This window comes from Nyctibius grandis, chromosome 2 (assembly GCF_013368605.1).
Source record: "Nyctibius grandis isolate bNycGra1 chromosome 2, bNycGra1.pri, whole genome shotgun sequence".
Taxonomy (NCBI): domain Eukaryota; kingdom Metazoa; phylum Chordata; class Aves; order Nyctibiiformes; family Nyctibiidae; genus Nyctibius; species Nyctibius grandis.
Genome location: NC_090659.1, coordinates 104,790,889 through 104,804,644, shown reverse-complemented (window position 1 = coordinate 104,804,644; position 13,756 = coordinate 104,790,889). Strand labels below are relative to the sequence as shown.

General features: G+C 41.5%; 1 protein-coding gene across 2 annotated transcripts in view; it reads right to left on the bottom strand.

Annotated features, from left to right (window-relative positions):
• ATP8A2 (ATPase phospholipid transporting 8A2) overlaps window positions 1-13,756 on the bottom strand; it is a 316,393-nt gene that overhangs the window by 200,494 nt on the left and 102,143 nt on the right. For both annotated transcript variants that reach the window (XM_068422488.1, XM_068422495.1), the window contains exon 24: window positions 12,546-12,718. In XM_068422488.1, the coding sequence (XP_068278589.1) occupies window positions 12,546-12,718 (173 nt within the window). The remainder of the gene's footprint in view (window positions 1-12,545; window positions 12,719-13,756) is intronic.

Below are 13,756 nucleotides of genomic sequence, written 5' to 3'. Positions count from 1 at the left end.
CCCTAACACACTGAAGTCACAGCTTTTTTTTGTTTGTTTTTAAGACTTTTTTGTTCTTCCTTACTAGGGCCCACAATAACAACTCGTTCAAGATCACACACAGACAAATAACCACAGGTAACATCCTACACAGGTTTAGAAGCTCTGACCTAAGAGCTCCCTGTAAGAACTTGAGATTGTGTGTTGTATACAAAAGGCATATGCAGGGCATAAATAAAACAATACTAGAAATGCACAAAGACAGCATATTTTAAAGTGAGACTTCACAGAAGACTGGTGAGATGGAGCAATTTAAAGTCTAATGTGTGTTGTGACATGGAAAACAGTAAGATAAGAGATATAAAGGAGCAAGATGAAAAAAAGGTTATCATTTTCAATGCCTATCACTGTATCATCTATTCTTGACACTATGGGAGAGGCAAGTTTAAAATAGTAGAAGAAAACTTAAGGCAACACAGACCCCAAAAGGAGAGACTGCGAAGTGGCCTTCCTAGAATAGGGTAGAGGTATCTAAACCTGATTTTTCAGAGAAAGCACAAGAAAAGCCTAAAGGTGAACACAGAATCCGACAGACCTCCACCAAGTTTTTACTGTTTTAACCCTGCTGGTGTTTTCCAGTACACTGACTTCTCTTAAGAAGAATGGTAGTTCAAGTAGAGCAGAAAATGAGGTTTTCCTCAAGTTTTGGAGAGTATCTTCGCAAATCCAGGTATTACTGACACGTGTTAGCTTGCCTTTTCTTGGAAGTACTAAGGAGAATTACTGGCATGGAAAAGAAGATTTTTCTTTTTTTGAAGTATGAGTTGAGTATTGCTCTGCATAAGCAGGTGAACATCGCTTACAGAGGACTGTTAGCTAATAGCAGACTGCAATACACAGGAGATCCTGCAAAAAATTATTTCAGCTGTCTTTGGGCAACTGTGCAAAGTCTAAATCCCCAAAAAGCTATCACACCATCAACTAGGTATGGCTATTTTGCTAAATTGCTTCCAACTGGGTAACCTTGATTGCCCTGCAGAATATGGTGGGATTTACTTAAACTGTTAAAGAAAAGATAAGTCTATAGATCTTGCCACACTTCAGGCACATAAGCACACCAAAAAATGCATAACCCACCAGAGCCAGTGCCTCTTCACCTTTCTGCTCACATGAACAAACCCAAAGACTTTGCTTCCTAGTCTAGCCTGTTGAATCAAATCAGGTTTACTGTATTTCCCTCAAGCATAGTTTTGTTTTTAATTACCATGACTTCAGAGATATGAACAGCAGAGAAATAAGTTTAAGCCTAGCCTTTCCACTCAGTGCAAGGTCAGATTTTTCCAAATATCTAGTATGGATTCATCTGTGCTCCTACTGAACTTAGTCATACTCTAGTCAGCTTCCACCAATACTAAGCACTTTTGGAAACTTCAACCAGAGCCATTTTACTAGTTCAGTGTCCCACATATTACTACAGTGCACTAAACCCTAGAGTTCTCATCAAGTTAATTCCCTGCAGTACTAAGAAGCTTGCAGAACAGGCTGTTCCTGCCTCTAATTTTATATCTGGTACTTTCAACAGTGGAAAATACAATATTTAAGCTGGTCCTGTGGGATAGAGCACAAGATGTTGCTGCATCTTATGAAAGAAGGGATATCACAGTTGTTTTGAGTGTCTTGTTTCTGAATGCAGTGCAGCACCACATATTCTTTAGAGGCCCTCATCTTCTGTACATTCATGCATCTGGGTATTAGTGAAACTCAAATATTGGATTTGGAAGACAAAAATAAGTATTTCAATAAAAGCAATGAGTATCCTCAAATCCTCTCCTCCTAGGAAAAGTTATCTTTTATAACTACTCAATATTCAGACAAGGATATTCAGAACAGTAAACAACAATCAAGGTGAAGAGAGTTACCTATTCCCCTTCGTAACATTCTCCAAACCATTTGTAGAACACAGACAAAAAAAAATATTTCCTTGTAGTTACAACTTGGTGAGCAAGGAATTAAAGATCTTTTCTATGCAGTCAGAAGCCTTTACAAACCAGTTGCATAAAGGCACCAGACCCTTGGCCTCCATCCAGCCTGATGGACCATCAGGGAATTTCATAAGAGGAAACATTCAGTCACTCCCTGGCAGACAACATACTGTTCCAGGAACTCAGGAAAGGGGTATTGGGTGCAACAAGCAAGAAGCAGCAAGAAATAAGAGGACTATGTCAAGAGTCTAATCATGCCAGAATGCCCGAACAGGAAAAATTCTGCATTACTGAGGTCTAACAGAGAATCAGGGTGTCTGACGCAAACTTTGCTTTGGGAAGAAGCTTCAGTTGAGACAGGACAGTTAGCTGCAGCTCGCCTACATGCTTCATCGTATAAGAAACTGTTCTTACTAGATACAGAAGTACATACACCAATGGATGCTTTTGTACGCCCTGTCAGTGACCACATATTACATATGCGACATAAGCCATCTTAAAAGAGCTCAAACATAGTGCTGACAGCTAAGTAACAAAGTTAATTTACAACTGCACTGGCAACTAGAGGGACCTGGGTAAGCCCAGGGTCAATATGCATCATTGCCCAACTATAAAGCAAATGAACAAAAAAAAAAAACACACACAACAAAGCACAACCACCAAACAAAACCCTACACATTTTGTTTAAAGACAGTGGTGATAACATTTATGCTTCCAAAATTCTTTTTACAAGCCAGAAGGCTAAAACCAAGCAGCCTACCAATAGTTAAGAGCTGGGTTTCAATGCAGGACCTTGCTGTAGTAGCTCTGGGTTAAAACCTGGCAACCTTTCGCATTCACACTGACACCCTCACAACAGCTTTGAATAGGCAGCGAAGAATATCATATTCAATAGAGAAGGCAGAGGGAATTTCAGTGAGAAGAAAGTAATTGTTCAAGTCGGAACTTGGCCAAAATATAGGGGTTAACACACTAACACTTGTGGAAAGAAAAATATACCAGTACTATGAATTTCTCGTGGAACAGAAGGTATTCCAAACCACAGTTTTATCTTTCTTCTAAAATAGCATACGTTCCAGCAGCACAGTGTTTTCTCATGTGCAGCATCTATGGAATGTTTATTTTCCAATTTGGGAAGTGTAGCACCAAACAGAGCACTGCTGGCTGCTCCTGCTCAGGAACTGAAAAGACTGGTAGCAATTTGGACACAGTACTGTAGTATGGTGAAGAAACTGATATGGCTGCCATTTGGAATTGTTTGCAAGAGTCATCACACCATTGCTCAAGACAGAAATTTCACTTGCGCTTTATGAAATACATCCAGTGAAATACTAAGATTTTGGTCACGTAAATACTAGGCTCACAATGCAAAAAGGCAGCAAATGAACTTAAAAAAATAACAGCTAGGGCAAACAGTACTGGGAGGAGAAACTTGTTAGTGTTTATCGGGACATACAGTATTTCCCCTAAAAATTGTTTCCAAAGAAAAATTAAAAAGTCAATTGCTTTTAGTTGTATTCTTGCCTTTCCTCCAACTTTTTCCAAATACATGCTGGTAAGTGAATTTTCTAGTAAGAATGGTTACAGAAATAGGAAGTTCTGGTGAATGTAGTAGAGTATTTCAAGAATATATTTTTCCTTCATAGTCATAGTTATGGGCATGAGAAGTCACTCAATTGGTCATCCAGTATAAAAAACAAATCCAACACTAAAACAGGTACTCAATCTGAACTGAAGTTCCAAAACCACAACACAAATTTACTCAATTAACTAAGTATGTCAGTAATAACTTCAAAAAAAGCAAACATTTTGCCAAACTGTGAATAACAATGGAAACCGAAGTAGTGGTTCAATGTGAAGATTACTTTGTCTGAATTATCTCCTCATCTCAAATACACAAGAAAAGGAAAATAATTCTAAGTATAGTCATGGTCACAATGATGGGATGACATGAAGCAAAAGAAATGTTTGCCCACATAGCAGGAATCATTTAAGTTCAGGCTGTCAGGCAAATGAACCCAAGGGAAAGAGTGAAACATGCTTCACCTATGTCATTTAAAAACCAAACAATACCAGTCAAAACAGTATCTTTACGTACTTTTTTAGTGTAAACAAAGATAATCCTAGGAAAAAGAATAAGTGATTCACAGATGTTTCTGGCTTGATAAGCACGTATTTCCTTATAAGAGGACCACCCTGAGTCTGCGAAGTTTACCTTGGTTTATGCATCTAATTGCTACAGCAACGTTTTAGAGAAACACTAATACACTTAGGATTAGAGTCAAGTCTTTGCTTTTTGGGTTCTCAGTTGACCAGACAAGTACCTGGAATTAACAGTAATTTTTTTCCCCTTTAAACACTAGCTAGGTGTTTGAATAATTTAAACTAGGAGAGTGACAGCTCAGGACACTGATTAACAAGAACAAACAGAAGTCAGAACATTCAGCAGAAACTCACTCTTGTCACTCAAGGAACACGATAATTACCAAAATTTATAAGACCAGCCTTCTGAAGTTTGCCCATATCAGCTTTCCAACACAGAATTGGTAGCATTTTGCAAGTTTACCTAGCTCTTGCAAAGCAGACACTAAGCTTTTAGGAAAAGCAATCATAAGACAAAGTCCCAGGATTGCTTTACACATACCTCCATACACACTGGACAGTTTAGGCAATCATTTCTAATTATCTGTGAGTATTCTTTATCTAAGAGCACCACGTCATGCTGCAACCCCAAGCTTTCCTCTCACTTCAATTATCTACAAACATTAAAGCGGCCAGAATGGTTCTTCCCTCATCGTTTTCAAAGTCGTGAGATGAATACTGCTGTCATGAGATGTCAGAAATAGAACAAGAGAATAAGCATTGATAATTTAGTAGGTGACAGATGAGGGAAAACGTAAGATACATATACAGGAAGATGTTAACACCCATGATTTTCTTTGGAATCAATTAATGTTAGAATTGGTTTGCATACTCTTAATCAGAATTGTGTTGCAATTTTCTGTGACAAGATTGAATGAAAGCTAACAAGACACTTTTTTGATCTAATTAATAAATACATTCTGAACTACAGCACAGAGTAATCACACTGTCAAATACTAACACCAGCAACAATATGAGACTTACAGGCATAAATATTTGAGAGCTATTCCAGATGTTCGTTTTGTGAGCTATATTATTAATGTCTCCTCCAAATGATGACGGAGGACCAGAAGCATTCAAGCTATGGCCTTACAACTCAGAGTGCTGAGACAACTTTTCTCTTGTCTCCTCATCTCTCTTCTCATCACCTAGCTGATGAAGCAACCATAGCAATTAGCAACAGGTACTCTTCACAGGCTGCTTTTTTCCTTCCCTTCTCCCACCTTCTGCTTTCAGTTCATTAAATCACTTCCTTTTCAACACCTGAGCAGACACACTCTAGACAAAATGTATGTTCATTGCAGAACATTTAGTGTCTGTTCTCAGAGTGATGTCTGTGGGCTCAAGTCCTCACTCCACCCACTCTGCATGCTATTTCAAATAGCAATACAAGTGGGAAAACAGTCAGGGGTTTTTGTCGTTCTTGGGAGGATCTTTAAAGAACATGCATTTTCTGACCTTGTATACTTCTTTCCTCAGTTCCTAACCATTATCACTACAGCTCCACCATTGCTCAAGGTACTGAATTCAACAGTTTGTGCCACTACCACCTGACAAGTCAGTTGGTGAGGTCGGGCAGAACTCCTGCAGTCAATGCTCAGATACTGAGCAACAACTGCTCACTTTTCCTACCTAAAAGCTAGCAAAATCATGCTGATGTAGTAGCCATGAAATGGCAAGTGCCCCTGTGGAAATACCAGATAGTCCATAGAAATAACTGTTGCTAGATTTCCTCAATTTCTGTTCATGCTGCACCCCTCTATAGACCTCTGCAGAACAGGACATATGATAAAAGCAGGGCAGAAAAGCTGACAGATTATACAGCAATTGAGACATTTTTCTTGGTGTTCCTATTGCCTGAACTTTGTCACAAGCCAAAACCCAGCAACAAGATAAAACCTCAGGAAAAATAAATTGCTCAAAAGAGACATTGTGATGCATTTTACTAGTAGAGCAGGCTGCAAGCTGATGAAGTCATTGTAGCTTCATTGAATTCCCCATGTTTATACTGATTTTCACCAGCACAACACGAACAGCAGAAGCAGATGAATACTGCACTGAAAAAACACACATCATGACGGAGAGGAGGTGTTCTAATAGAGATGGCTTTATACAGTAAGTGTAGGAAAAGAAGAGGCTGGTCAAAGTAACTTCATTACCTGTAAAAGCGGAATGTACAGCATCAGATCCAGTGAAGCACCACTGTCTTTTTAGAGGGACAGGATAAAACAACAGTACATGCAACTTTTCACAACTTGCTATGAAATAGCTAAAGAAAACTTTGACTGGCCTCTGCTCCAAATTATACAGTGGATGCCTGAGGTGAGTGATTACCATCCAAACACTGTATGCCAGCTGATCTTCTCTGTTTAGCAATACAGAAGTTCTGAACAGTAGCTCTGAAAAGTCAGACCTGGGGCTTGTGTTTCTTTTGCTACAAAGTCCCAGACCTTCTCCTATAAGGGCATCAATTCACTGTTCACTGAATTGAAAAGGGCTGCAGGATCTAAGTACAAAAGCTCAGTTTAACATTCTTGCTCTGCAGATACACGTGTGGAAAAGGGTAACTCTTTCAAACAACATCCCAGCACCATCACCTCAAGCAGTATTGCAGAAACAGCCAGTAATATAAGCAAAAGAGTAAAAAACATCCGAAGGCAGCCCAGTGAGGGATGTGGTCCCAGCCTCATGCCGCACATCTCTCTGGAGACGCTTGCTTCATTGTGGTTACATCTGTGAGATAAATTAAAGGAAGGACTACTTCTGCTGTCCAACAATTATTTGTAAGTACTGAAGTCCTTATAAACTGCTTGGAATTATTTAATCTATAAAATGATGATGGAATTGCTTCTTCCTGATGCAAGTCTTATTAACACTGCATTAAACCCATACAAAGGCAGAGCCACTGTCACCTGCGGGGAAGTTCTATTCAACAACAACAAAAAAAATCATTTCCAAAGTATGCAAAATCATAAAAATGTATTCCTGAAACACCACATATTTCAATTACAAATATTTCAATTCAAGGCAGGCTCTTCAATAGAGAATTAAATATGCTGCCATAACATGCAAGTTACGTACTTCTCTGCTACTTCTACATTCAAAGCCAAATACAGTGATCTGCTGTACAAACTAGCTAAGAGGTACAAACACTAGTTGAATGATCAAACTCCATTTTGTTATTTAAAAAAAAAATTTCTCACTTCTACCTAAGCCTGAACATTTTGCTGCTCTCACAAAACATTAATAAAAGCAGGTTCTTTAAAGAAACATTTGAAAACCAGAGACAGGCAATCAACAGCTCAGATCTCAAATGAAGTCATGGGTTCAACTGCCTTCCAAACAACATTTACTTCCACTGAAAAGTAAGTTTTGCTTGCTCTTGACATACTGACATCCCAGTCAGTGTGAGGGAAGGTAATAAGATCTGTCAGTCTATACTGGGCTTGCAGGGCAAGGTTTTGGTAGTGGGGGGCGCTACAGGGGTGGCTTCTGTGAGAAACTGCTAGAACCTTCCCCCATGTCCGACAGAGCCAATGCCAGCTGGCTCCAAGATGGGTCCATCACTGGTCAAGGCTGAGCCCATCAGTGACAGTGGTAGCACCTCTGTGATAACGTATTTAAGAAGGGGAAAAAGTTACTGTGCAACAGCAATGGCACCTGGAGAGAAGAGCGACAATACGTGACAGAAACAACCCTGTAGACACCAAGGTGAGTGAAGGAGGAGGAGGAGGTGCTCTAGGCACCAGAGCAGGGATTTCCCTGCAGCCCGTGGTAAAGACCATGGTGAGGCAGGCTGTGCCCCTGCAGCCCATGGAGGGTAATGGTGGAGCAGAGATCCGCCCTGCAGCCCATGGAGGACCCCACGCCGGAGCAAGTGGATGCCTGAAGGAGCCTGTAACCCCCTGGGAAGCCCATGCTGGAGCAGGCTCCTGGCAGGACCTGTAGCCCCATGGAGAGAGGAGCCCACACGGGAGCAGGTTTGCTGGCAGGACTTGTGACCCTGTGAGGGATCCACGCTGGAGCAGTCTGTTCCTGAAGGACTGCACCCCATGGAAGGTACCCATGCTGGAGCAGTTCATGAAGAACTGCAGCCCATGGGAAGGACTCACACTGGAGAAGTTTGTGGAGGACTGTCTCCCATGGGAGGGACCCCACGCTGCAGCAGGGAAAGGGTGTGAGGAGTCCTCCCGCTGAGGGGGAAGGAGCAGCAGAGACAACCAACCTGTGACAAACTGACCGCAACCCCGTTCCCCAGGAAGTAGAGAAATCAGGAGTGAAGTTAAAGCCCAGCAAGAAGGGAGGGGTGGAGGGAAGGTGTTTTAAGATTTGGTTTTATTTCTCATTACCCTTTTCTGATTTGACTGGTAATAAATTAAATTAATTTCCCTGACTTAAGTCTGTTTTGCCTGTGACAGTAATCAGTGAGTGATCTTTCCCTGTCCTTATCTCGACCAAGAGGCTTTTTGTTACATTTTCTCTCCCCTGTCCAGCGGAGGAAGGGAGTGAAGAGCAGCTTTGGTGGGCACCTGGCATCCAGCCAGGGTCAACCCACCACACAGTCTCTGGAAAAACTTTTAACAAACACAGATTTTTCTTAAAGAATTGTTTGGTTTGATTTTGCAAGCTTCACCAAGTCTCCTGAGGGGTGTATTTTCCTCCACTGTGCCAGTGGCCTGTTCGAGACACTGTAATAGTGGAAGACTTAACCCCATCACAAGATACCATCTCTCCCTCCTAGTGCAAAATGGGGCCAGGTTTACTACAGTTTCATTTTAAGAGATTACCCCTGAGAATCAAGTTCAACTACAGTTTATGCCTGAAGCCCAGCAAATGAATATACAGAATATCTTAAGTATTTTTAAAAAAAAAATCTTTGAATGGCAAATGCAGCTGAAACTCCCCAGAGATGAAATAATGTAGTAGATTTATGAAATATTAAGTCCCACAAACATACGCTATGTTGAGAATAGCAACACAACTCCTCCCAGAGTGGCTGAACATCACACCACTAAGTCTAAAGACACAGGTCCCTCTCCCAATTAAGATTTTTGTTTGAAGACTAACTCTATTTAATTTGAAATTTCCTCTTGCTATGCCAATTACATTTTAAAACTTTTTCCTCTGACATTTAAGTGCACTGTCTTATTTGACACACAAAGTACTATTAAAACCAGCCCAGAGTAGGAAAAAAAAAAGGTTTTTCTTTCTTCAGTATCAAGCACCTGGCAAGTAAATGGAAGGTTCCTGCAAAGCCTTAAAGGCTATTAAAGGCATTCCTCTTTTTCCCTGGGGATTTAAGACACAGTTATTTTTATTCCTTTTTTTAAGCCTATGAAATTACATCATCTTTTCCCCTTTGATTTACACTTTACAGTATTTTTTCCGCATTGTTCCTCAATTTGCTAATTCGGTAATAATTAAAACAGCTCTTGGCTCAGTCATGAAACAACAGGAGAGGAAGTGTCCAGTACTACACGTCTCTTTGCAAAACAGGACCATTCATTACCTTCAGTAAATTACATATATTAATATAGTATAATTTTAATAATTTGTAATTTATTATTTGTTTCAGCTACACAGGTCTTTGACCTAGCTTGCCAAATCTTTGAGAAACAAACTAACAAACTGCCTTGGAAGGATCTCTACCAAAGCATTGTGATAGAGTATGAAAGTAAGAGCCTTCTATTCGCTCAACATCTGTTAACTTCCCAACAAAGACAACAGCCTAAGTCTGCAACATAGGGTCAATTCCCTTCCTCAGCACTTGGTGCTCTCTAAGCCCAAGGTAACTGCACAAAGAAAAGAATGCTGATGACCTTACTGGCCCTACATCTTCTCTTGAATGCAGCAGGCCCAGATTGCTGCAATTGTATGAGCTCCCTCTTGTTAAGCACTCTTGGTCACTCCCATGAAACAGCTGCAAAAGTCAGACCCATCCTCTAATACCTCATGCCCTCCCCACCCCCCCCAAAAAATATCAATCAGTAGTACCAAAAAAATTGCTATTGAAGGACCGATTTAGGAAAGGCATTGCAGTTGACAACCGTTTAGAACAGGACTTGAGAAGGCCAAAGAGCACTGGCTGGAAAAAACGAGACATTCGTCCCCAGTCACAGAATCCTAGAATCACCCAGGTTGAAAGAGACCACTGGAAATCAGCTAGTGCAACGCCCCTGGCTAAAGCAGGGTCAGCTGGAGCAGGCTATCCAGCACAGTGTCATCCAGTTGGGTTTTCCATGTCTCTAAGAACAGAGACTCCACAACCTCCCTGAAAAACCCATTCCAGTGTTGGACCACCCTCACAGTAATACAGTGGGTTTGTGTTCAAATGGACATTCACGTGTTTTAATTTCTGCTGCATCTTGTCCTGCCACTGGGCACTAGAGAAAAGAGCCTGTCTCCCTCACCTGCATTCACTCCTATTACATGTTTATACAAATTGATAAGATCCCCTCTGAGCCTTCTCTCTCTAGGATGAGCAGTCCCAGCTCTCTCAGCCTCTCCTCGTATGAAAGATGCTCCAGTCCCTTAACCATCTTTGTGGCCTTGCACTGTACTTTCTCCTTTAAACCATTATCCCAGAACTGGACACAGAACTGCAGATGTGACCTCACCAGTGCTGAGGAAAAAAAAAAAAGGATCATCTCCCTCAACCTGCTACCAGTGCTCTTCGTAATGCTGTCCAGGATGCTGCTGGCCTTTTTTTTGTCGCTAGTGCGCACTGCTAGATCGTGGTCAGCTTGTCCACCAGCATCCTAAAGTCCTTCTGGACAAAGCTGCTTTCTAGCTTGGCAACCGCCAGCATTTACTGATGCATGGGGCTATAAGTCCTCAGATACAGGACTTTGCATTTCCCCTTCTTGAGCTTTATGAGCTTTCTCTCTTGCTCATTTCTTCAGCCTGTCAAGGTCCCTCAGAACAGCAGCAGAACCATCCATCTAGTGTATCAGCCACTCCTCCCAGTTTTGTATTGTCTGTGAACTTGCTGAGGATATACTCCATCTGACTGTCAGGTCATTAATGAAGACATTGAACAGTGCTAGCCCCAGTATTGCACCCTGCAGTACACCAGTCCAAGAGTCCCAGCACTTGGAAAGAAACTAGGCAGAGATGGAAAAAGTCAACGGGTTCATCTGCTTAAGGTGCATGGACTGCAATTGCTTTCACCATGCAACATTTGTATGCTAGTGCACACACATATACGATAAGTAAGACTGCAAAACAGTAGTACAAGGTCTCCATATGGTTATTCCCCACAAAGGAGGTCTTGCTTCTAGGATGCAGATAAAACTTCCTGTCCACCTAAACCAACAATCCCTTCTAGGTCACAGTTCTCCCCAAATACCAACAACAAGCACAAACACATCCATAGACACACACACAGTCCTCAAAGCTGCTTAATCTTTCAAAGTTAAAAATGATATAGCCTTCCTGCTATACAGAAAGGAAAGCAGGCCAGCTTTTGGTTTTCATTTTTCTTTGGGCTCTTATTTCCTTCCTTCTGAAGTAGTCATGACATGGGACCGTATCTGTGTATGGCTAAATCCACAAACAGCGTCAAATTCTGCTGTGACCTAGTAAAGCGAGGGGTAGTTTAACATTTAAAACAGGGCAAATTGCACTGTTACACACATTCTTGCATAGCATACATAACTGATAAATCAAGAAAACTTAAATTCATCCAGAGATGTTCTCTAGCACTGAACTGAACTGTCACATGAACTTCTTGCTACCCAGTTCCTTTTGCTTACAAATGACCACATCCATACCACTCCTCTTCATCAGTGTCTACTATAATCAGGCAAGCAGGCATAATGTTTTCTCACGATCTTTCATCATTTTATAAAAGAGATTGGACTCAGCTGGGACTGATTGTGGTAGAGGGAATTGCATTATTAGGTGGCACTGAATTTTAGTGAAGGACCTGCTTCCTCCTCCATAGGAGCAGGAAAGAAGGTACTACCCAAGTTGCTTTCCAGCACACTTCTGAGACTGCTTCCAAGCACTAGCAGAGTTCTACGACCAGGAGGGAACATGAAGCTGATTGAATGCTCACCTTGAAGGTGTACAAGCTCTACTGCTGCACTGTAGAGCATCCTGTAGGACGGGAAGAACTGAAATCTTAAATTTTGCTGGCCTGTCAGGCAGCCCTATGAACACTTTCACAGATCTGTCTGTGGTATAGGAGGAATACCTCTCTACAGCCCTCCTTTACTCCTCCCAGCACAGCCTTGCTTCATATAGTTCCACAGAACAGAATTACATTATGAAGTGCCTCACCATCACTGCAGCTTGCTTCCTCTTAAATATCACACTATTTCCCCTACTTCTATGTTTCCTGTAAGCACTATAAGCATGAAAGGGAAGTTAACAAATCAGGTGAAGTTTCACAGACTTTGTGCCCATTTTGTTAAGAGAAAAAGTCCCAGAATTTCTTACCTGCAACAAATGACCGCTTTACAGGAGAGTGCCAGGTCCAGAAAGCTCTGTCTGACTTCAAATGAAAGGGCATACTTCAGTGTGTGGCCATCAATAATCAGAGCAATATCGTTTTCCTTACCCAGCGACTCCCCCAAACTGGTACAATGTTGAGTCAGAGAGGCTCTTGTTGCCTGCAGAATAAACAGAAAGAAATGATGTTTCTTCTTAACACAAGAAGAGTGCATGCAAACTGCAGACAAGGCATCTCTGGACTATGCACTGGAGCACAGTATATGTGCACCCGAACTAGCACTGACATGAGTTCGTGTTTTAACAGGACCTTGTGCAGACATATTAATCTGGGTCACAAATGCGCAAAAGCTGCATCTGCTGGCCTAGGAACACATGCCTTGTTTCAGTGCAGACTCTGGCACCTCCACTACACACCCCGGCGTGACGCATGGGCCCACAATAGTTGTGATACATCCCCTTCAGCTGTAGGGCAGGTGTAAGCTAATGCCTTCCATGGCTTTTGACACCATTCCAATGATTACTATTTATTCAAACAGTATTCCCTACCCCAAAAACATTTTCACTGATAGCTGCTGCTGGAGGAGGGGGGGTGGGGGTGGGGGGGGGGGAAGAGAGGAAATCAAGTGTTCATGTTTCACTGTCACCCCAAATATTTCAAGTATCCTACTGCAGCGAAATTCATGCTTAGAGCAGTCTGTTCCATTCCGATGCACATTAGTTTAACCATTAGTTCCAGCTGACTTAACCACTGCTAAATAGTTCAAGAAGGTGCTCGTGATCTGAAGTGTACACGCACTTTTTGACAGAGAAGGTCTCAACGCACAGGACACAGGATGGCAGAACACGAAAAGCAAAGACTTCAGGACCAGTCAAACACTGCTTTTACGTGACAAATGCTCACTAACTGCTGGATTATATAGTTTTTCAGTTTTTCCCCTTTGTTCAAAAAACAGTATCAGCGGCATACACAAAAATAAGTGGGTTTGGTTTTAGCAAATCCTCACCAAGTTCCCAGTCTAGTGTTCTCTCCACTCTTAAACCAACCAAAAAAAAAAAAAAAAGAAAATGCACCCCTGCTCATCTTAACTGTGCAACTTTGAATAACTGTGCTAAACCAAGTGTTACACATACTTCTGCTTATTGACAGTTAAAGGTACTTGTTTTGTGATCTGTCTGTGTTGGTCTAATAAAAATAT